General features: G+C 43.0%; 1 protein-coding gene across 1 annotated transcript; it reads left to right on the top strand.

Moving 5' to 3' along the window:
* The first annotated feature begins 7,056 nt into the window (after window positions 1-7,056).
* NPW (neuropeptide W) lies at window positions 7,057-14,701 on the top strand. The gene is made up of 4 exons (XM_072603579.1): window positions 7,057-7,132; window positions 12,738-12,838; window positions 13,316-13,913; window positions 14,360-14,701. Exons 1-4 carry the CDS (start codon window positions 7,057-7,059, stop codon window positions 14,431-14,433), a joined length of 849 nt encoding a protein of 282 aa, XP_072459680.1. The 3' UTR covers window positions 14,434-14,701.
* Window positions 14,702-23,224: the final 8,523 nt, after the last annotated feature.

Here is a 23,224-nt window from a genome sequence, read left to right as displayed (position 1 = left end):
TATCAATAAATATGTGGAGCCCTGAAATACCAAAGTGCACAAGCATGCTGATTGGGTTAAGAAGTTTATTAGACAACAGGAAATCACTGACTTTTTTTGTTTGTTTGTTTTTTGTTGTTTGGGTTTTTTTTTTGAGCAGGGTGGTTTCATGGTCAGACCTGGCCATTAGGAAGATGGTTTTGGCAATTGAGCCTTGGTCCGTGACTAACGGACCTAAGGAGAAGGATGGCGTTTCCTGTTGCTAGGTCACAAAGTTCAAATTCTCTCTCTTCACTGAAGGCAGGAAGTTCTCCCCAAGAAGGTGGTGCTGCTGTGAGTCCTTGCTCCAACCCTTATCAGCAACTGATGAGCCAAAGAAAGGCACTAGTAAGTCCAAGCTCAGTCTACTGCCCATCTCAGTAGAGGAGAAATGGGAGCTTTCAGAAAATGGACTTAATATTTTGGCCACACCTATTTCCTACATATGGGATCCTTTACTCACATACCTCTGAAGAAGGTAAAGAATGGAAGCAAGGGAACTATTTAGAAAACTATTAAAATAGCCTAGGAAAGAGATGAGAAGATACTGAATTTGACAGAAGTAGTGGCAGTAGAAATGAGGGCATAGATGAGAGAGGTGTTTGGAAGGCAAAAATTATAGGATTAGGTAACTGATTGCATGTGAAGAATGAGGAAAAGGGAGAAGTCAAGAATGACTCAGAGGTTTCAAGCTTGGGTAAAGGAAAAGATGCCTAGGCTAACAGAAATAGGACAGTTGGGAGGAACCACAGGTCTTTAGGAAATCATGAATTTGGTTTTAAACAGAGTTTGAAGTGCTTGATGGGGATATCCAGCAGACAAATGTAAATTTGAGAATGGAGCTCAGGTTAGAGGTCAGAACTTAAGACATGGATTTAGGAATCATATGCATAGATTGATAATCCTGCCATTTGGACCAGAGAGCATGCCTTGAGAATTTAACCCTTTCAGTTCCAGAATTCCTACCCTTCCATTCCCTTCCTCCGGATTTGATGGGTGAATGGCTTACATGGCTCACTAAATCAGATTGGCCCTAGTCATACTTCACTCCATAGCAGTCTCTTTTTTTGGAGGAGGAGAAGGAAAGCAAGGCAATTGGGGTTAGGGGACTTGCCCAAGGTCACACGGCTAGTGAGTGTGTCAAGTGTCTGAGGCTGGATTTAAACTCAAGTCCTCCTGACTCACCACCTAGCTGCCCCCCTAAGTAGCTTTTTTTTTTTTAACCAGGTAACACTGCTATGTTTGTCTCCTCAACCCCATCCCCTTCCAGTTCAAATCAGTACTACCATTGCTATTGGAAAGGATTTATCAACTAACTCATTATTCCTCTGCTCCTTATCCCTACAACTTCCCATGACAAATTACCCTTCTCTAGTCACTGCTGTCCTATATGTATAGTCTCTCTGTATTAGAATATAAGCTTTTTGAGGAAAGGGACTCCTTGTTTTTGTATTTGTATCCTTAACACTTAGCATAGTGCTTAGCACATAGTAAGCACTTAATAAATGCTTTTCATTCATTCATTTGGCAGTTAAATTAAAGGGTAAAAATAAATGAAAACATCAAGGGTAAGTGTGCAGAAAGAGGAGAGCAAAGGACAGGGCCTTAGGAGACACCCCTGTGTATGGGGTTGAAGGAGGATGAAGAGTCAATGAGGAAAACCAAGAGAACTCTGGTCCCTGGAAAAGGGATAGGAACCAAGAAACAAATATTTAATGATTCTAACTGCATGTCTGTTTAAGGACACAGTCTTCAGAACTGGTGAGACCAAGGTTAAGCTGGGAAGACTGAATGCACAAAATATTTTGTAAAGGAGTAACAATATACATGTTTTTCTTCTAGCATTTGGTAGCTTCCCTTTTTTCAGATATTTTGAGAATGTCTCCCTCAACACTCTCAAAACTGTGTGTAGATTTCTCCAGTATGCACTTAATCTGCCTAGCTATTCCCATCTTGACTTTCTTTAGTGTCATGTCCACTTGCTTACGGAGACACTGAAGACTGAGATGTTAGAATCCAAGTTTGGCGGCTCCACCGTCATCAACAAAGGAAATGGTTTGATATACAATGGTGATGTATCTTTTGCAATTTTTTTTGTTATTGTCCCCTTGGTTTCATTTTTAAGTGCTCTTGAGATGATCTGGCTTAACTGAGTCTTACATCGAGCTTTCTAAAAACTTATATTTCTCATAACTACCTCTCACGGTTGTTGTGTTCCTTCTCCATTAGGTTTCCCCATGATATGTATGGATTCAAAATGGATAAAGAGAAATCTTTCCCCCATCCATTGCAGACTCTATTTACATCTCAGACAAATCAACCAGAAATCAAATACAAAGTATTTAATTGAGTCACACCAACAAAAAATTAACTAATAGGAAAACTCATGCCATAAAATATTTATTAGTCCTCCATAAATCACTGGAAAACAATTCCTAACACAGTCACGTACTGCATGAGTGACAAAAAGCAAATCCCTGAGAAAAGGGAAAGATGTGTTTGTTTATCTTTAATGATCAGACATCCATTGTTGATGACAGTGGAGCCACCAGACTTGGATTCTAACATCTCAGTCTTCAGTGTCTCCGTAAGCAAGTGGACATGACACTAAAGAAAGTCAAGATGAGAATAGTTAGACAGATTAAGTGCATACTGGAGATACATTTCCCTTATAAACCTTGGGCATATTCTTCCACAAATACATCTAGCAAGAATTAAAATGAACTTAAGTTTCAAGCAAGGGTACATGACTAGAGAATCACATATGTAGGAAATAGGTGTGGCCAAAAATTTGAGACCATTTTCTGAGAGTTCCTATTTCTCCTCTACTGAGATGGGCTACTGCCCAAGACTGAGCTTGGAGTCTAGTGCCTTTCCTTGGCTCATCAGTTGCTGATAAGGGTTGAGACAAAGATTAACAGGAACAGCACTTTCTTGGGGAGGACTTCCTGCCTTCAGTGAAGAGAGCAAGGGCTGAGAGTTTGAACTCTGTGCCCCAGCAATATGAAACTCCATCTTTCTCCTTGGGTCCATCAGTCACTGACCAGGGCTCAGTGACAGGGAATTCCCCTTCCATCATGTCTCTTAGATCCATGAGCTGCTGACCAGGAATAGGACTCTTGGGCAATGCCTGTACCTCAGTGGAAGTGAGTTATTTTCCTATCATAGTCAATATGAGACCTGTACTCCTATCAACAAAACTTCACAATTATCAAACTGGCAAATGACAAAAAAAAATGACAAATTTTGGAGAGGCTGTGGGAAAACAGGAATTTTTTAAATTTTATTTTATTTATTTTCAGTTTTCTACAATCACTACCATATAAGTTAGATATTTTCCCTGTCCCTTCTTCCCCTTCCTCCCCACTCCCTCCCCAAGAGGGCATACAATTTTATATAGGTTCTACACATACATTCCTGTGAAATACATTTTCACCATAGTCATGTTGTATAGAAGAATTAAAATGAATGGGAGAAATCATAAAACAAACCAAAACACAATACAAAAGAAAATGATCTGCTACATTCTGCGATTGAATTCCATAGTTCTTTCTCTGGATGTGGAAGGCATTTTGCCTTAAAAGACCATTGGGAATTTTTTAAGTGCTTGCATTGCAATGAAGTTCTAAGTCTACCAGAAAAAATCCTTGCACACTGTGGTTGTTGCTGTGTACAGAGTTCTCCTGGTTCTGCTCCTTTAGCTCAGCATCAGATTATCAGTCTTTCCAGGCCTCTCTGGAGTCTTCCTGTTCATCATTTCTTATAGAGCAATAGTATTCCATTACATTCATATACCATAATTTATTCAGCCATTCCCCAATTGATGGACATTCCCTTGATTTCCAGTTTTTGGCCACCACAAAGAGTGCTGCTATAAATATTTTCGTACATTTGGGACCCCTTCCCATTTTTATGATCTCTTGGGGATGCAGTCCTAGAAGTGGTATTGCTGGGTCAAAGGGTATGCACATTTTTGTAGCCCTTTGGGCATAGTTCCAGTTGCTCTCCAGAATGGTTGGATCAGCTCACAACTCCACCAACAATGAATTAGTGTTCCAACTCTCCCACATCTTTTCCAACATTTATCATCTTCCTGTTTTGTCATGTTAGCCAATCTGATAGGTGGACAATAGGAATATTAATGAACTGCTGGTAGACCTCTGAATTGATCTAGCCATTCTTGAAAGCATTTTGGAATTACTGTGTACTCCAAAGTCACCAAACTATTCACACTTTGACCTAGCAATACCAATATTAAGCTAATATTAATACGTCTTAAAGGGATTTTTTAAAAGATGGAAAGGATTACATGCAAAAAAAATTATATCAACACTATTTGCTGCAGCAAAAAACTGGAAATAAGTTGAATGTCTAACAATTGGAGAATTCTTGACTGGTGTTTGAGTGTAATAGAATATTAATGTTCTATAAGAAATGACAAAAGGGACTAATTCATAGAAACCTGGGAGAACTTATCCAAAGTGATGGAAAGCGAGGTGAGCAGAAATAGGAGAACAGTTTATACAATGATTACAATAGTATAAAAGACAACACCCTGAAAGATGTAAGAACTATGATTAAGGCAATGAACAATCAATGAAGACTCCAGAAGAGTGATGGATACAACTATGACAAAGAAAAACAATCTTTGCCCTCACGGAGGTTATAGTCTAGTGGGGGAAGATAAACAAAGGAGGCTGAAAAGCAGGGATGGGGAAGCAGTGGAAGGAAGGCACCTAAGGTTTAGGGACATGATGGAGTCCAGTCCAAAGTGTTAGAGATATGCTTGACACACAAAAAGGTATCAAGGAAAATTTATTATAGTAGAGTTCAGAGGAATCAAACACTTTGGCCAAAGCTGACTCCACTCCAAGGAGGGAGTACCTTCTATTTTCATTCCCCCTCAGTCAATGGGTAGTTTCCAAGTAAGGCTACAGGAAGACTATGATTGGTTCAGACCAATGTTAGCCATTTATACTGTTCTGAATTTTGGACTCATAGCTACACCATTCACTGGCCACATGATTTCATGTTTTTCTCTCTGATAGGCTCTCCCTCAAAACAACTTGTCAATCCTTGGAACAAGTTTCTGACCTTTAGTTTGATGATGCTACGTCACAACTCTGATCACTCAAAGCTGGGGAAACAGAATGTCTTCCTTGTTTCCCACAAAATGAATGCAAGCCAGTGGGAAATAAAAAAATAGTTGTCCTTGAAGCCTTCTTTAAACAAAAATGCTTTGGGGGGAGTTCTTTGTGCTGCTCTCCCATCAGAGGGGTAGAGGGTCTTAAGGGTCCTAATGAGGTGTAAGTATCAAAGCTGATGAAATCTTGAAGGATGATGAATTTCCTATTGGCAAGACTTCCTGGGGCCATAGTAGAGTTCTATCCAAAGAATGACAGTTGGCAGGAACCAAAAGTGTAGAATAACTTACATTATCAGATAGCGCCAAAGTATTGACTTGTTATGCTTCTTACAAGGGTGGGTTTTCTATTTCTGTTTTTGGGGGGAAGACTTATTGGAGGGAGTTAGGATATAGACAGTGAGAGCAAAAAAAGAAAAAAGAGAAATACAGAATTAAGGAAATATTTTAAAACATACATAGAAAAGATCAAACAAAAGGAAATTCTGAAGGGAACCCAGGTAGTACTGAGTTAAATTTAAAGTGTACTTTAAAAAAACAGCTAGATATAATACAATTTCAAAGTGTTATATACAACCTCCTTTTTCTCTTCCTTGTATAAGAAAATGTTCCTGTTTGTGAAATTCATAAAAAGAAAGGAAATTTAAAAATTAAATAGCAATTTCATTTTGTGTGGTGTTCATGTTTGCTCATGTCTGTCACCTAACACTCTTAAAATATTCCTGAGTATAGGTTTGAGACTTCTATGTAATCTACAGGTCTTTGACCTATTTTCCTTCTTGACCCTGAAGCATATTTTCTAATATGTTTGTTTTGGCCATTTTTTCCTGTGCATCAGTGTTATAAAATATTACAGTATATGTTACTTAATTTGAGAGGGTTTTATCACCTTCTTCATAGAAAGTCTCCATTCCTGAGCATCTGTAAAGGATGGCGCATGGGCTGCAGTTATATTTACGTTCGTCTTTTCGCTTATGTTCATCATGAGCAATGGAAGGTAAGATAACCAAATACCTGATGAAATAATATTTGTTGCTCAATTCAGTAACCATTTATTTTTTTAAATTAAATTATTTATTTTTAGTTTTCAACATTCCGTTTTACAAGATTTTGAGCTCTAAATTTTTCCTCTTCTCTCCCCGTCCCCCACCCCAACACAGCATACAATCTAATAAAGAGTGGAGGAGAGAAGGAAGGTGCTTGCTGCAGGTAAGGCAATTTTCTAAATACCTGTAGCTACAATTTTAGCTGCTTACCTTAAGGACTAGGCAACCCCTGGGGGCACATCTCTACCTAACAATTGGGATATATTCTACCTTACAGCATTTTACAAATGGGGCTCAATCACAGACCCCTTACTGTATATTCAGAGCCTAGAGCAGTGCCTTTTCACAGGGTAGGTGTTTTTAAATAGTTAATGAATAATTGTACATATATAGCCTATTATCAGACTGCGTGTTGTCTTGGGGTGGGGGGAAGGGGAGAGAGGAGGAAAAATTTAGAACTCAAAATCTTATAAAAGTTTGAAAACTAAAAATAAATAAACAATTTAATTTAAAAAATAAATTGCCTTACTGTAAAATTTGGGTTAAGTATTTGGTATTACATGCAGTGTTGTCTACTGGCCTTTATGTGCTGTCTGCGGCTTCTGTAAAACTCCCCCAAAATTTCCATTTAATTTCTTATGCTGACCAATCATATGTTGAAGCATGGATGGGGAAAGTCGAAATGTGGAAGGGATAATGCTACATAGAGTTCACATATTGGGGAGCAAAGGTAAGAAATTTGTGTGAAAGAGAAACTCATACCAACAACACTGCAGGACCCATGAAGTCTTCTGGTGATATCAACACATGCTACATTACTGACCTCATTTGGCTTCTTCCTCACCGGACATGGCTTCTCTGCTAGGCCTTTCTTCACTGGACCACATTGCTCTAGCAGGTTCTGCTCGTCACATAGGCTTCACTGGTACCATAATCTTTTCTAGATCAGATCTGCCACACTGGGGTATAGAGCCCCAAACCTCTCCCTGATAAGAGCAGGCTGATAGATCTTTAGACAGTCACCAAACCCAGCTAACAAAAGCCAGGTAGCAGGTTAAGATCAATCAAGTCTTTCCTTTTTGTGATTTTGTGCTAGCCTGAGATCACAGCCTTCAGATATAGATGTTTAACAAAAGGGTTCAGACAATCTGACACACTCCCAAGATCTTGTCTTATACATATCTATCAGTAGCAAAACTTGAATACTTTGATTCACATTTTTGCCATCAAAAACCTCAGCCTCCCTGCAATTACATGAAATAAAAAGGTATAAAATAAAGTACTGAGATGCCTCGAGTGTCTAAACATTTCTCAGAAATTACAAGGAATTAAAATTTCACAGTTTTACTCTTCCTAAGAGAATAGATGCTCCCAGAAACTGTTGACCTTTTTGTCCTTCCTCCTCTTCCCTACGATCAATATCATAGTCACAGAGTTACAGAATATTCTGTTGCACTAAAACTAAAAGAAAATTTGAACAACTTTTTTGGAGAACATTAAAAAAAAATAGAAAGGGCCCCACACAACCATAGAGGATGGTGATGGACTAGCAAATTCACTAATGGACCATTGGAATGCTAATAATCAGCCCAAGGGGAGGTAGGGGTACTATCAGTAATTACTTCGTGATGGTCCTTTCTCCTGCCTCCTCACCTGCCCCAAGCCATCATCCTTAATCATAGACTCTCAAAAAGGTTTCTGTGTCCCAAAGGCAGGAGGAAAGAGAGAGGAGAGGCCCATTGTCAGTGAAGAGTGGTGGTGGGTTGGCACTTGATGTTAATGGATTTTCTGAGTTCACTCTGGGTTTGGCTGTAGGTAATACATAACTTCCCTAGAGTCCTTGAAAATGGAAGGAGGGGGGCAGTGGGGCTCCCCTCCTGTTTTTAACTCTCTCCTAGATCCGTCATATACACACTAGGACATACCCTCTATTCTTATCCTGACCTCAGAACATTTGTATCTTCATCCATTTTTTCCTCCTCTCTTGTCTCAGAGAATGAGGTGATGCTTTTCCTAAGGTTAATTCCTCTACTTCTATTCCTGTCTCCTTTGGGACTTTGTTTCACCAAAGATCATCCCCACTCTTTTCTGCAGCTTTCATTTTTACCACGTTAGAATAGGGTGTCAGAGTTGGAAGGGAACTTAGAAATCATTTAGTTAATGCCTTCATTTTCTAAGTAGGAGAACTGAGGCTTATAGAAAAAAAGCAATTTGCCCAAAATCACACAGTCGACCAGGGGCAGAGCCAAGGCCAGGACCTAGGTGCTCTGATTCTCAGACCTTATCTTTGACATTATCTCATTTTCAGGCTTCGCCAGTTCACAGTGCCCAGCATAAGATGTTTGCTGGTTGATTGATAGATATGATGAGGATGGGATTTGAGCTGGACCTCTAAATGGAAAAAAAACATGTCTTTGGTACCTGGACCCCAAAGTCCCTGAACTGAGATCTTGGGGGCTTGCCTGAGGCACCCGGCCCATCCCACTCAATAATCCTTTTAAACTACCCTTTCACTGGGGCTCTCCCTCCACTTAACTCCTTCCATTGTCTGCACCTGGCCCCACTCCAGGCTACTTGCCACACCTTAATCCCATCCACACATTTCCACCAGTATAAAGTATCAATCTCACCTTCATCAATTGTACAGATTTTTAAAATCCGGCCCACTTGTATTGGTGTCACAAATACCGAAGACTCAGTAGGAGTCTGGCATACCCAACTGATGTATTAATAAATTTGCTACTTGGATTGAAAGAAGGCTTGAATGGTCAAATTCTTTCGAGGCAGACCCCTGACCTGTATCCTTCTATTTTGGGATTCTCAGTACCCCAAACTGTATCAGGTAGAATTATATAACTTCAGTACTAGATGGAAGCTCAGTGGCCCTGTTGAGGTCAGGAAACCATAATGTTGAGTTTTGGGGTGGCTCGGGACTCCAAAATACTGACACACTGGGTCCTGCCGAATGATTTCGACTCAAGCCTTCTTTCAGCCAAAGTAAAACAAAATTTATTAAAGATTTGCTATATTGGGTTGACCCTTATCATACCTTGCTTTTATTAACAAGTGGGTCGGATAGAATCTGAGCTAGATAGAATCTGAGCACCTTAGTAGAGGCAAGAGGGAACTTATATACAAAAAGACAACGGGAAAGATCTAGAGGTGGCCAAGTAGTCATGATGGGGCTGGGGTGACTGATCAAGGATGGGAAACAAATAGGCAGGTAATAAGACAGTGGAAGGCTGGGGTGAGAAGTAGGTGGGGACAATCCAGAGGTAACAGACAATGGAGGGCCAGGCTAGGCCAAGGGTATGATTTGGTAGATTTGGGTATGAAAAGCCAGATTAAGTAATATTCAAGGAGAGTTCAAGGAGGTTTCCAGAGTCTATACCCCATCAGTCCTCTAGTCCAAACTCTTACCTGACACATTTCTGGCAGGGGGGATAGTGCCAGCAAGGGAGATTAGTAGGTTAGGAGATTAGTTTCTTGAATCAAAGATCCCAGAAGAGAAATAACATTGGAAAGGCAGGTTGAGGGTCAAACTGTGGAGGCCTTTGGTTGCCAACTTGGCTCCGAACCTTATTCTATAGGCAATAGGGAGCCAATGAAGACTTGTTTTTAGAAGATTAGGAATGTGCTCAGACTTTTGCATTAGGAAAATTACTTTGGAAGCTGTGTAATGATGATTGGAGAAGGCATGAAAGTTGTAGCAAAGCCAGTTAGAAGAGGACAGGCAAGGGTGTGATGGCTCCTGGCTCACTCCTGTAGTCTCTACTACTGAAAAAGCTTAAACTGGTGGATTGCTTGAGCTCAGGAGTTCTGAATGGGTTTTAGTCTAAACTGATTGGGTATTAACACTAAGTCTAGCACCAATATAGTGATCCATGGTGAGTAGTGGGCCACCAGGCTGCATAAAGAGGGGGTGAACAGGGCCAGGTTAGAAACAGAGTTGGTCAAAACTCTTGTGCTACTCACTGGGATCTTTGGGATGGATCTTTCGGAGGAGGAGGAAGAAGAAGAGGAGGAAGTAGTAGTAGTAGTAGTGGTGGTAGTAGTAGAAGAAGAAGAAGAAAAAGAAGAAACAATGAGGGCTTAACTAGGAAGGAGGTGGAAAGAAGGGGACAGTAGGGAGATCTATTGAAGAAGTAAAAAGGAAAAGAATGAATGTGTGTGTGTGTATATTGGGTCAGCATAGAGTCAGTATATTTCTGTGAAATCTCTTTGCATTTCTCTGTGTCTGGCTAGCTGCCTGTGCTTTGTGCATGTAAGTATCTGCTTGTGCAGTAGCCTGAGGCTGATGTCTGTATACAGCTTCTGTTACCCTCCAAGTGACAGATATGACACTTGGGATTTTGTTTTAAAGCAGTTTGACATGCTGAATTGTTTTATCTTCCCCAAGCCTGACACACTGTGTGTGTGTGTGTGTGTGTGTGTGTGTGTGTGTGTGTGTGTGTGTTAAAGAGGTGGGTTTTGAGCTGAGGAAGAGCTCATTCTTCAATTGGAATTCCATTCTAGCAAAGAAAGGTTGCCCAGAGAACTCAAGCATGAAATTTTCCTCTATTCCCCACACACTGCCCCCCTACTTCTCCTACCATCCCCCCCATCCCCAACCCCACCTCCCGCTGCCCTTGCCTATAAAATGTCAGGTTGAGGAGCAATAGGCAGGGACTAATTGATCCCTGGGACCTCTGGTGCAGAAACAGTATTGGAATCATTTAATAGCTTACTCACTCCCTTCCCCTTCCCCTTCTTTGCCTCATTTTTACCTAGCCTTAATCACTGAATGGGCTTTGCATCAGACAAAGTGAGACCTGGGAAAGACCTTAGCTTTAAAAGGTCAAGGCTTCCCACTACATCCAGGGCCATCTCCAGTACTCCTGAACTATATCTTGCCACTGGACATAGATGACTCCAGAGGAGAGAGTGAGACTGGTGACTTTGCACAGCCTTCACTCACTTAAATCCAACTCACTTTCAAGTTCTGACATCTTCCTGATCTCATGGTCCCCTTCGAGAATGAGGGACAAATAAGAACCCTTCCCCTACGGCAGGTGACAGATTGCTGTGTCAGGCAGGGACTATGTAGAATAGGCAGTGTTTGGTGACACATTCTGAGATACTAGGGCCTAGGGAGGAAGCATGTCACAAGCTGTGTGCCCCAAAGCAGCCATGTGCCCTGAAGCTCCTGGCTTCCATTCCCATCCCAACGATACTGATGCTGTCATTGGGTGTTGATCAAGTGCCAGCTCCTATGGTGTCTTAAAAGAGCCAACTGGTTCAGAATTCAGTAGAGAAGTCTGGGACTGAACTGGGAGGAGAGAATAATTTTCCCTGTGAACTCTTCCTATAGGAGAGGAGGCCTGAGCCACAGACTCTCCATTCAGATATGCTACAAGGTATCTTCTTGAATTCATAGTAGATATGTCTTAGTCAACAACATCCTTCTTGGAAGAGGGATGCATCATGGGGATGCATCATGGTCAAAGGGGACAGTGACTAAGCTTGAGGGAAATTGATCTAATCTGAAAGGAAAATGTCTAGACCTCAGTGAAGTGAATAACTGAGAAATGACCTCCTCTGGTACTTCAACACCTCTGTCCTTGAGGAGCCCCTAGAGGATTTAGAGGGAATTCCTAGCACCAAGGTTAGGTTTAGTATCTTCTCATTTCACAAATGAGAAAATCAAGACCCAGAAAAAGGTAAGACCCTATATAAAATTACACAGTATAGACTACATATAATATATTACATAGTATAGATTATTACATAGTTACATTATATTAAGTAATAATTACATTATTATATATAGAATTATAAGTAATATATGGTCTATATTATTACAGTATGGTAATATACAGTATGGCATAGTAAATATATAGTATGTATGTATGTGTGTGTGCAGGTAGATAGATAGATAGTATGGGCTGTAAGGACATCCTATCTTCCTAACCAATGTTTGATTCAAATTAACAGCCTAGGTCTTTGACTATCTGAAGCCGAGAGCACCGTGCAGCCAAAACAGCTGTGAAATGCCACTGCCTGGAGCAGAAGCAAAGAGGTACATGGGGCCACAACTACAGACTAGGGGATCAGAAGGAGAAGGGAGATGAGGGCCAGGTTCCAGTGCTTCAGGGAAATTCAGCCTCACCTAGTTTAAGGACTGAAAGGAGGGGAGATCAAGGGGAGAACTGAGCCCTTTAAAATTAAGTTATTAACACTGGTAAGAACGAGAGGGGCGAAAGGAGAGGAGAAGGGGGAGGAGATAGAGAGACAGAGAGACCGAGAAACAGAGAGACAGACAGAGAGAGAAAGAGACAGAGAGACAGAGACAAAGAGACGGAGAGAAATGAGAAGCCGCCCACCTCCCCCTTTCAAGTCCTTCACCGCTTCCCCTCTCACCGGAATATTCCCCAACCCCCGGCGCGACTCTCCATCTTCCAGATCGCGGCTCAAAAAGAAATAAGATAGTAGAGAACAGATAGTATGAGGGGGCGTGCCTCTACTGCCATGTCACCCCCTCCCCCTTTCAGTGCTCAGTTATAAGTTGAGCCGAGTCCGATCCCAAACAGTGGCATCTTCTGCTCCCCTGCTGTCAGCTGAGCCTACTCCAGCATCAGAAGCTGAAGAAGCAGTCTGATCCCTGGCATCGAAATTCCAGTCCCGACTCCTCAGACTGTAACCTAGGCCAGCACGACCCTGATTAGACCCTACCTGCACCCCTGACGGAGCCAAGCTGGCTCCAGGCGAGGTCTCCAGCGGACCCCAGCCCTCTCTGAGAGAGACCCCTTGCTGACTCGAGAAAGAGCCAGGCTGCACCGTCTACCAACTCCAGGCGGCCCCCAGACTTATCCCGGCAGACTCCAGGAAGCTTCCAAGCGCATCCCTTGTGATCCCAGGAAGCTCTCCCCCTCACTCCCTGCCTACGACTGCTCCCAAGTTCACCTCCTGTGGACCTTAGGGAAGCGCTTATCTCAGCCTCACTTCCCTCCCCATCCCAGGCTGCTCTAAAGCACACCCCTTGCAGAGCCCGGGGAAGCCCCTAGCTTCATCCCTTGCGCACCCAAGACAGAGCCCAGGTACACCCCTTGCAGACCCAGGGCATCCCTAGGTTTCACTCCTGCGGAACCCGTTGGTTCCCCAGCGACTGCAGTCCACTCTGCCTCCAGGTCCCGAGCAGGGCTCACCGGTGCTTGGGGGAGGAGGAGCCGACGCCCTGGCGCGCCTGGTGGGTAGGACCGGGCCAGGGCCCCTGGCCACTCCCGGGGCGTCCTGGAGGTCGCTGCTCCTGCTGCTGCTGCTGCTCCTGAGCTCGCCGGCCGGTGCTTGGTACAAGCACGTGGCAAACCCCCGCTACCACACAGTGGGCCGGGCTTCGGGGCTGCTCATGGGCCTTCGCCGCTCACCTTACATGTGGCGCCGCACTGTGCCCTCGAGCCCCGGCCAGGGTAACAGAGATGCGGACCGGGAGCTCTCTGCTTGGACTGACAACGCACCTGCCTGGACCAGGCTCTTGGCGGGTGTCCGAGGAAGCCCCTCCGAGGGACGGCGCAGGAACCGCAGGGAGCTAAGAGGAGGACTCCCGACTGGGAACTTGAGTTCGAGCCGACCTGTTGGTAAGGAAAGGCTTGGGGACACTGCACCTGCAGAAGCGCCTCGGGGCCAAATCAGAGACTTTTCGCGGCTGTATGCCCATCCCGACCCTCCAGGTACCTGAGGCTCAGAAGGGAGGTGGGACTGGTGGAGGCCGGGGGCATGGGTGGGAGCAGGCTAACCCGGGAGAGAGAATATTAGTATGAGTGTGTTGGTCCCTGATCGTGTGAAAGTGTGACTGCAGGTTTAGTGGGGATAGGCGCAGCCCCAGTTCACTCCAAGGATATGTCTATGAGCCTGTCTGCCCAACTGTCCCATGGATGTTCAGCGTTGCTTGAGCCCCAGACTTACCAGAGACAGAGAGGCAGAGGATATAGATACCTGGAGAATGGGGTTTTGGGAAGGGGGAGGCCTGGAGATATGAATGAAATAAATGTTTGCCTGGAAGCAGGTACCTAGGGAAATCCTCTCCTTCCTCTCCAGTGGGTTCTAGCTGGAGGAGGGGAGGGGCACATGGGTCTTCTCTTTACTCAGCTCAAGTTCCTTGCTCCTTCCCTTACAGAGACTTCGAATAGGAGACGACACCTGTGCCCTCCACCCACCGTGGCGTTCCCAAACCTACAGACCTCTTCCTGACCCCATTTTTGAAAGTCTCTGGATCCCAGGGCCTGTATTTCAGCAGCTGTTATGGCCTGTTGTGGGGCAGAGATTGAGAGGGTAGGAGCAGACGGATCACAGAACCCTCAGGGACAGTGACTGAACACTTACTGGGGTCTCCAGTTATACTTACTTCTCTCCCTTTCTCCCTTTCCTTGGAAGAATCATTACCTTTTTCTGTTGGGGTCTACCTTCCCTTTCTCACTGTAGGAATCTGCTCTCATTAAAAATGACGATTTTAAATGCATCTGACCTTCTCTGCTCTGCTGCTTTCACCCCCACCCTACTGCTGGTTCTGGAGGAGGCCAGTAGGGAAGAAATCCAGAGTTCTTTCTTCCCAGTCTCTTGTGTACTTTGGTATATCACCCTACAGTGTAAATAGTGGTGTTGTGTTCTGGTAAATGTCAGCAACCCCCACCCCTTTCTCTGCAGATTTCCCCTCTTCCCTGGGGAAAAATTCAATTCTGCTCTCCCAACTCTTACTCAGGGTAGTGGTTAAGTTGGTTAACTACTGCCTCTCCGTCTGTCTCTCCGTCTTCTATGCTGGTTGGGTCTCTTTCTGTTCTAAACTGAACCAGAGAAGGGAGATGGGGAGGGTGGTCAAAGGGGCACTGACCAAGCATGTCTGTCCTGTCAGGGCAGAGATCTAACAGCTGGTCAGGGGATCTGGAGGGAAGCATGCGGATGACATCTTCCCAGGTGGGTGAATCCTCCCTCTTTGCTCCTGGAAGGACTCAGCCACTCCAGGCTATGCTGTCTCTTTCCCCTCTGGAAAAGGTCTATACCCCCAAGCCTCTTAGAGTTGCCTAAGCAGAGGTTTATATAATCAGAGCTGGGCTTTCCTTCCCTGAGTTTCAGCTCCATTCAGTCTTCCTTCCCCAGAGCCCCACTGACTTGCAGAAAGGAACTCTGTCCAAGAGTTACTCAGCTAATCCTGAGGGTCCTCTATTGCCTATTGGGGCAGGTAATTAGTAAATTCTTGCCTATTCCATCCCCATCCTGTCCCCCAGGTCACGCTAATCTCCTTTTCACACTTAGAGGCAGCACTGGAAGAAGACAACAGCTCACTCCCCAGGTATTTTTCACTGTCTTCCCTTCCAAAATTCGGGGACATTTTTGTCTCAGGTCTCCCCAAAACCCTCCAGAAAGTTCCAGAAGAGGGCGCTGCATCCTCATGAAAATCTGCTTGGGGAGTTCATGCCCTGGTTCCAGCTCCAGCATGACATTTGAACAATGTGACCTTTGGTCCACAGGGGGCGGGCTCATTGCAGAGTTAAATCTGTAGCCTTGTAACAAGGTATCTGAAAGCAGAAATGGTTGGGACTGAACCCGATGCTAACTGGCTGGTGTCCATCCCATTGGGCCCACCGGACTTCTTTCCTCATTCATTCAACACTTTCACTGAGCACCTGCTGTGTGCAGATTCCTTTTGCCTGGGGTTGAGGATGGGGGGAGGAGGGAGAATGCATATGAATAAGGTTTGGTCTTTGGAAAGACCCAGGCCCTACCCACAAGAAATTCACAGTCCAAGGGGGAGGATAAAACACAAACATAGTTCATAATATCATAAATCTATGAACTGGAAGGGACCTTAAAGGCTGTCTAAGGCCCTTCCTCCTCTAAGTACATTTTACAGATGAGGAAACTAAGACCCAGAAAAGTGAAGTGATTTGTTCAAGGTAAGTCAGAAGCAGGATTCAAACCCAGATCCTCCCACTCCAGAACCAGGGCTGTGCCATGCACCTAGCTTTATGCAATGATTCCATTCCTCAAACGTTTATTTGGTACCTCCCGTGGATGGGCAAGACCTTCCTCCTGCAGTGTGTCTCATCTTGGCTCAGGGATTGGTTTGGGGTTGTGAAGTCTACGTTAGCAGAGGAAAAGCCTCTGGCAGATCCCACTAAGTTGGAAAGTCTGTGAGTGCAGTCCTGTCAGTGTTCATCTGTATGGTCATCTATGGAGGACCAGCCTAGTTAATTTCAAAATTGTTCAACCAGAGAGTGATGGTTTTGTTCTGCCGCAAGAATTCATGGAAACCACTGACTAAATTGTGAAGAAGGTTGCCACCTGCATTGGTGGAGGATCTACCTATGCCACTTGCTTCATAGAATAAGTATAGTGACAGGAACTGAATCTATGAAACTCCCTCATTGATGCAAACCTGTGTCTCCTCTGTAATTTGTCATCTTAGTCAGATGCCTAGAGCTCTGAGACTCCAGGTACCCAACCTATACTGTCTCTCTTGACATCTCAGAACCTCAAAATGTGAACAAGGCACTGTTCATACATTCAATGAGAATTATGGGGCTAGGGATGGAGAGATCATATACTACTGTACTGAGGAGAATCAGAGAAAATCTCCTGGGGGAGGTGGCCTCTCAAGATGTTAGAATTTCTAGAAGGCAATATTCCATTTTCATGAAGGGAATATATTCCAAGTGGAGGGTAAACTGCTTGCTCTTTGGGCCATAGACTATGACCTAAAAGAATGAACCCTTTTCCCTCCAGAATTCTTGCCTCCCTGTCTTGATCCTTGAGTGCCTCACATCACCCACTTCATCTAGGCTGGCTTCAGTCTTGCTTCATCTGACTTCCAGACTCTTCCTAGGAGTCATTGGTTCCTCACCATGGAGCCAAAGAGTCCAGCTGCATGGGAGATGCCCTAGTCCAGCAGATCAAGGGAGTCCCTGTTGGAGCAGCTTTGTAGAACTACTCAAGATGGGATAGGCTGCCACAGGAGATCTTTGAGTAAAGAAAAGCTGGATAATTACTGGCTAGATATGTTTGAGAGGGAGATCCTTATTCAGACTAGACTAGAAGATCCTTATTCTAGACTTTGACTAGACGACCCCTAATTCCCCACCAGCTCTGAGATTCAGAGATTTTGTGGTATTCTACCTATATATAGTCTACCTATAATTATACCTATTCTGACTGCCTGTGGGCTTTGGCTGCAGGCCAGGTGCTTGTGTCTGCCCTTTTCTATAGTCTGTTTCTCTGCTGTGGTGTCTCATTCTGTCAGACAAGTGCCCTAAAAAATCTTTACATCTGCACAGTGTAAAATCACATGATTCTGTTCCATGATTTCAGTTTCATTTAGCTCACTCCGCTGCCTGTCCCCTCAGCTGTTTTCTTGAAAGACCTCCAGTTCTCTCAGGGTTCTTAGCCTCAAACTTTTTGGCCTCCTTGAGGATGAAGGCCATTCTTCTCTCAATCTTCTCATCCATGCCTCCTTCCTAGGAGGAATTATAAACTAAACTTTGGGAGGGAATTAAGGGAAAGCTCAGATCAAGCCAAAAGAAAGATGCTAAACTCAGTAGATCAAATCTAAATAGGTTTGGAGTTGTTTTTTCATTCATCTTCTCTGATTCAATCTGCCTTAAGGAGTCAACCCCCCTTTTCTTATCCATCCCTATCCTGATCTCTCCCTGCTCTTCCCGGATTGGGAGGGGAGAGGAAGCTCCCATTAACTTTTCCCTTCCTATCCCCTATCCTTATGGGGGGGCAGGGAGAGTGCTTAGATCTGTCCCTAGGGACAATAAATCATTAACATTCTAAGGTGCTTAGAAAACCCCTCTTTCTTGTACTTTTTGACCTGGAAGAAACTCTGATCTAGACTCCATATGGGGCTGAGAACCACAGTTTAAGAATTTCTGAAGGGGTCAAAAGCGGCAAAAGTTTAAGAAGTCCTGGCCTACCTGGATGAGAAAAACTTAAAGGAAGGTGCAGAACACAGTCAGAGATGGTCTTTACTTTGGAGAGGCCAATTCCTATGCTGGACTCCACAAATAAGATTAAAGAAAATCTTTAAAAAAGTCATCTCTACTTCCTTCTATCCTCCCTACACTTCCTCCGCTCCACCCACCCAAGGTAGAGGTACTCACAGTGCTTCCTGGGACCTAACTCAGTTGGATATTGACTCTTTTTTTTTTTTTTTTTGCATAAGTTTAGTTTCTTCTCTCCAAAAAGTCATTTAGTCCAGCCCTCTGCCTCTGACTTTTGGTTAATTATTCAGAAGAAACTGTTAACATCGCTGGCATCAAACAGCCTTTATCTCCAGCAGTTATGTGTCCTCTTCCATTTACAGGCAATCTACAATTTTAGGAACACTAGGCAACTTCCTTTTTTTTTTTTTTATTTAACTTTTAACATTTATTTTCACAAAATTTTGGGTTACAAATTTTCTCCCCTTTTATCCCCTCCCCCCCCAAACCCAAGCATTCTAATTGCCCCTGTGACCAATCTGCTCTCTCTTCTATCCTCCCTCTCTGCCCTTGTCTCCGTCTTCTCTTTTGTCCTGTAGGGCCAGATAGCTTTCTTTACCCCTTAACCTGTATTTCTTATTTCCTAGTGGTAAGAACATTACAGTTGATCCTAACACTTTGAGTTCCAACTTCTTTAGCTCCCTCCCTCTCCACCCCTTCCCTTTGGAGGACAAGCAATTCAATATAGGCCAAATCTGTGTAGTTTTGCAAATGATTTCCATACTAGTTGTGTTGTATAGGACTAACTATATTTCCCTCCATCCTATCCTGTCCCCCATTACTTCTATTCTCTTATGATCCTTTCCCTCCCCATGAGTGTCGACCTCGGATTGCAATCTCCTCCCCATGCCCTCCCCTCTATCCTCCCCCCCACCCTGCTTGTGCCCTTGTCCCCCACTCTCCTGTATTGTGAGATAGGTTTTCCTGTCAAAATGAGTGTGCATTATATTCTTTCCTTTAGTGGAATGTGATGAGAGTAGACCTCATGTTTTTCTCTCGCCTCCCCTCTTTATCCCTCCACTAATAAGTCTTTTGCTTGCCTCTTTTATGAGAGATAATTTGCCCCATTCAATTTCTCCCTTTCTCCTCCCAATATTTCTCTCTCACTGCTTGATTTCATTTTTTTTTAAGATATGATCCCATCCTCTTCAATTCACTCTGTGCACTCTGTCTCTATGTATGTGTGCGTGTGTGCATGTGTGTGTGTGTAATCCCACCCAGTACCCAGATACTGAAATGTTTCAAGAGTTACAAATATTGTCCTTCCATGTAGGAATGTAAAGAGTTCAACTTTAGTAAGTCCCTTATGACTTCTCTTTGCTGTTCACCTTTTCATGGTTCTCTTCATTCTTGTGTTTGAAAGTCAAATTTTCTCTTCAGCTCTGGTCTTTTCATCAAGAAAACCTGAAAATCCTCCATTTCATTGAAAGACCATTTCTTCTCCTGAAGTATTATACTCAGGTTTGCTGGGTAGGTGACCCTTGGTTTTAGTCCTAGTTCCTTTGACTTCTGGAATATCCTATTCCATTCCCTTAGATCCCTTAATGTATAGGGTGCTAGATCTTGTGTTATCCTGATTGTATTTCCACAATACTTGAATTGTTTCTTTCTAGCTGCTTGCAATATTTTCTCCTTGACCTGGGAATTCTGGAATTTGGCCACAATGTTCCTAGGAGTTTCTCTTTTTGGATCTCTTTCATGCGGTGTTCTGTGGGTTCCTTGAATATTTATTTTGCCCTCTGGTTCTAGAATCTCAGGGCAGTTTTCCTTGATAATTTCATGGAAGATGATGTCTAGGCTCTTCTTTTGATCATGGTTTTCAGGTAGTCCCAGAATTTTTACATTGTCTCTCCTGAATCCATTTTCCAGGTCAGTTGTTTTTCCAATAAGATATTTCACATTATCTTCCATTTTTCCAATCTTCTCGCTATATGTGATATCTGTCTTTCTCATAAAGTCCTTAGCGTCCATCTGTGCCATTCTAGTTTTGAAAGAACTATTTTCTTCAATGAGCTTTTGAATCTCCTTTTCCATTTGGCTAATTCTGCTTTTGAAAGCATTCTTCTCCTCATTGGCTTTTTGAACCTCTTTTGCCAATTGAGTTAGGCTAGTTTTCAAGGTGTTAATTTCTTCAACATTTTTTTGGTTCTCCTTTAGCAGGGAGCTGATCTGCTTTTCATGCTTCTCTTTCATCCCTCTCATTTCTCTTCCCAGTTTTTCCTCCACCTCTCTAACTTGATTTTCAAAATTCTTTTTGAGCTCTTCCATGGCCTGAGCCCATTGGGTGGGCTGGGACACAGAAGCCTTGATTTCTGTGTCTTTGTCTGATGGTAAGCATTGTTCTTCCTCATCAGAAAGGAAGGGAGGAAATGTCTGTTCTCCAAGAAAGTAGCCATCAATAGTTTTATTTCTTTTCCCTTTTCTGGGCATTCTCCCCAGCCAGTGACTTGACCTCTGAATGCAACTTCCTGCTAGACAATTCTTCCTTGTAAACAAAACATTCTGTCTCCCTCCACCTTTCCAGTCTTCTTACACCTTCTACCTCATCGATATTCTCTTCAGTCCAGTGACACTGGCCTCCTTGCACAAGATGCTCCATTTCTTGATTCCAGACAGACATCGCCCATGAGCGATGGTTCTTAGAGGTTGACCCAAAGAATCCCCTGATCCAGGGTGTAGCCTTCAGGTTAAATGGATGCTAAGGCTACATGTAAATATAAGTTGTTTTTGTATGTAAAATCAGACATAACATGGTAGGGAAATTTATTAGAAGAAATCTACCTTATCATAGTGTCTAGTCTTTCTAACCTGATTCTTAACTGGAGAGCTTCAGGTTATATGGCCATGGTCCTTTTTAGAAGAGGAGCCCCACCTTACCTTAGTGAAATTTCACTCCTCAGGTTTTCAGTCCAAAAATGTTGTTATTCACACATCTGGGCTCTCTGGATTAAGTCCATTGGCCCATTCTTCCAATTTGAGGCTCACTCCTTCCTAATAGCATTGTGGTCTAGTGGTATTTCTACTCACTTTCTAATATAATAATTCATAATAATAAGTTTAATTATATAATATAACAATTATAATAAGTTTCTCCTCCTGTTCAAAGGAAGTAATGGGATAGAACTATCATATATAATTTTTTCCCCATTACCTTCAAAATCAGAACAATTCATCCTGACACCTAGATCATCCCCCAAGTTCAGGAAAGATGACATTTTCCTCACAAAGAGCTCCATTCATAGGGCAAGAGAAGGCTTCCATGTGAGTTATAGAATACACTTGAGAATATGTGATTCAGGGCCACATTATCCAATGTAGACAATAGGATCTCTAAGAGCTCAATGGAACAGTAGCATGAGTTGTACCAATCAGGAAAATTTTTCTGGAGGAGATCCTTGAGCAGGTACTTGAAGGATTTTAATAGGCCTAGAGAAAGAAGGAGAGTACTCAAGTTGAAATGTGTTTGCGTAAAGAAATACCTAGAAGAGAAGGAACTGGCTTTTCCAACAGAGACCCCAGACCTTCCCCTGAGAGGTTTCCTGACTCCTTAACATGTTAGTCCTGATTGGCTGTTGATTGCCACCAGTCTTTGCTTAGCTATAAGGAAACAGATTTCAAAGATTTTGTAGATGGAACCTGGGTGTTAGTGTTCTGTTTAAAGTTCTGTGTTCCATGAATATAGTAAAGTAAGGGGATTGAAACTTAGCACCCATGCCTAGCATATCGCTTAACACATGCTTGTTAATTAATCCATTCATTGAACTTGTATGATTAGAAAGGGGAAGCATGATTGAGAAATGGGGAATTGCCAGTACCTCCAAACTATCTGGAGGAAAGGGGGAAGGTTTTGGGCATGGGTTTTTGAAAAGTGGGGGATTGAAAAAACATGGAGTCAATTAGATCATCACAAATTTCTCCCAGCCTTGTACATTAGCTCTGAACATTCTGCTTTGCTGCAATTATTATTTGAAATATCTTATTTCCTCTCTCTCTCTGTATTTTCACACTTGACCTTGAACTTGAAGAAAATTCATTTAGCTCTAACAGGTTTCCAGTCTTTAATCAGAGGTAGAAAGTAGAAGCTAATAGTAGTCTTTGGTTTTAGGAAACTCTCATCCCCAAGGAGTGGGATCAGGCGACCTCAGTAAAAGAAGTCCCCCAGGAAGTAAGAAATACCTGATTTATATACACTGGCCTTGAGGGTTCCCAGATCCCAAGTCTTTTTACTGTCACAGAGAACAAAAATTTTACCTTACTCTCAACCAGGGGTGTACTGGTAAATAAAAATTTTGTGCCAGCTCTCTTAAAAAAATTGTACTGGCACATGCTTTTAAGTTTAAGCTTCATTATTAACGTTTTCACCCTCATTTTCTTATGTATAGAAAATCAATAAAACAATAAATGAAGCCCTGATTTGCAGCTTTTGCCAATTTTGGAAAATTTAACAATTGTCTCTGTGAGCTAGTTTGAACTGGCTCCAGGACCACACAGTGGGTCTTAGCTCAATACTTATAAAAGAGACTTTCAAAGGCACTTGTGATTTATTATTAGATTGGAGGTGACCTAGTATTATTAGATATTAGAGATAAACTAGTATAACCTCCTTATTTTACAAATGGGGAAATCGAAGTTCAGAGAGAAATGACATATCCAAGAGCATTCAGGTAGGCTTACTAGGGAATTAGAGAGGAAAATCACATCAAACAAAAGGAAGTGCCAAACTTGAAAGGTTACAGTTGCATAGACTTGGCTGGATCTGTTCTCACATTAATCCTCTCTTATAATCTACAATCTGACCTCTTTAACTTCTCCTGACTTCCAAGGCTGGTAAGGGGAGGTGAGGGGAAAGGAGATAGGGGTAGATAACCTTCAAATCTTCCGACCCAGTGGGGACAGACTGAAGAGTTGATGAGAAAAGAAATGGGGAGTTCAGATTTAAGTACTTTCTAGCTTCTCAAACAGCGGAGTCTCCAGAAGGTCAAGAGGAAAATAGATCATTTATTTGA

This window comes from Notamacropus eugenii, chromosome 1 (genome assembly GCF_028372415.1).
Source record: "Notamacropus eugenii isolate mMacEug1 chromosome 1, mMacEug1.pri_v2, whole genome shotgun sequence".
In the NCBI taxonomy this organism is placed as follows: Eukaryota; Metazoa; Chordata; class Mammalia; order Diprotodontia; family Macropodidae; genus Notamacropus; species Notamacropus eugenii.
This window is presented reverse-complemented; position numbering and strand designations above follow the sequence as displayed.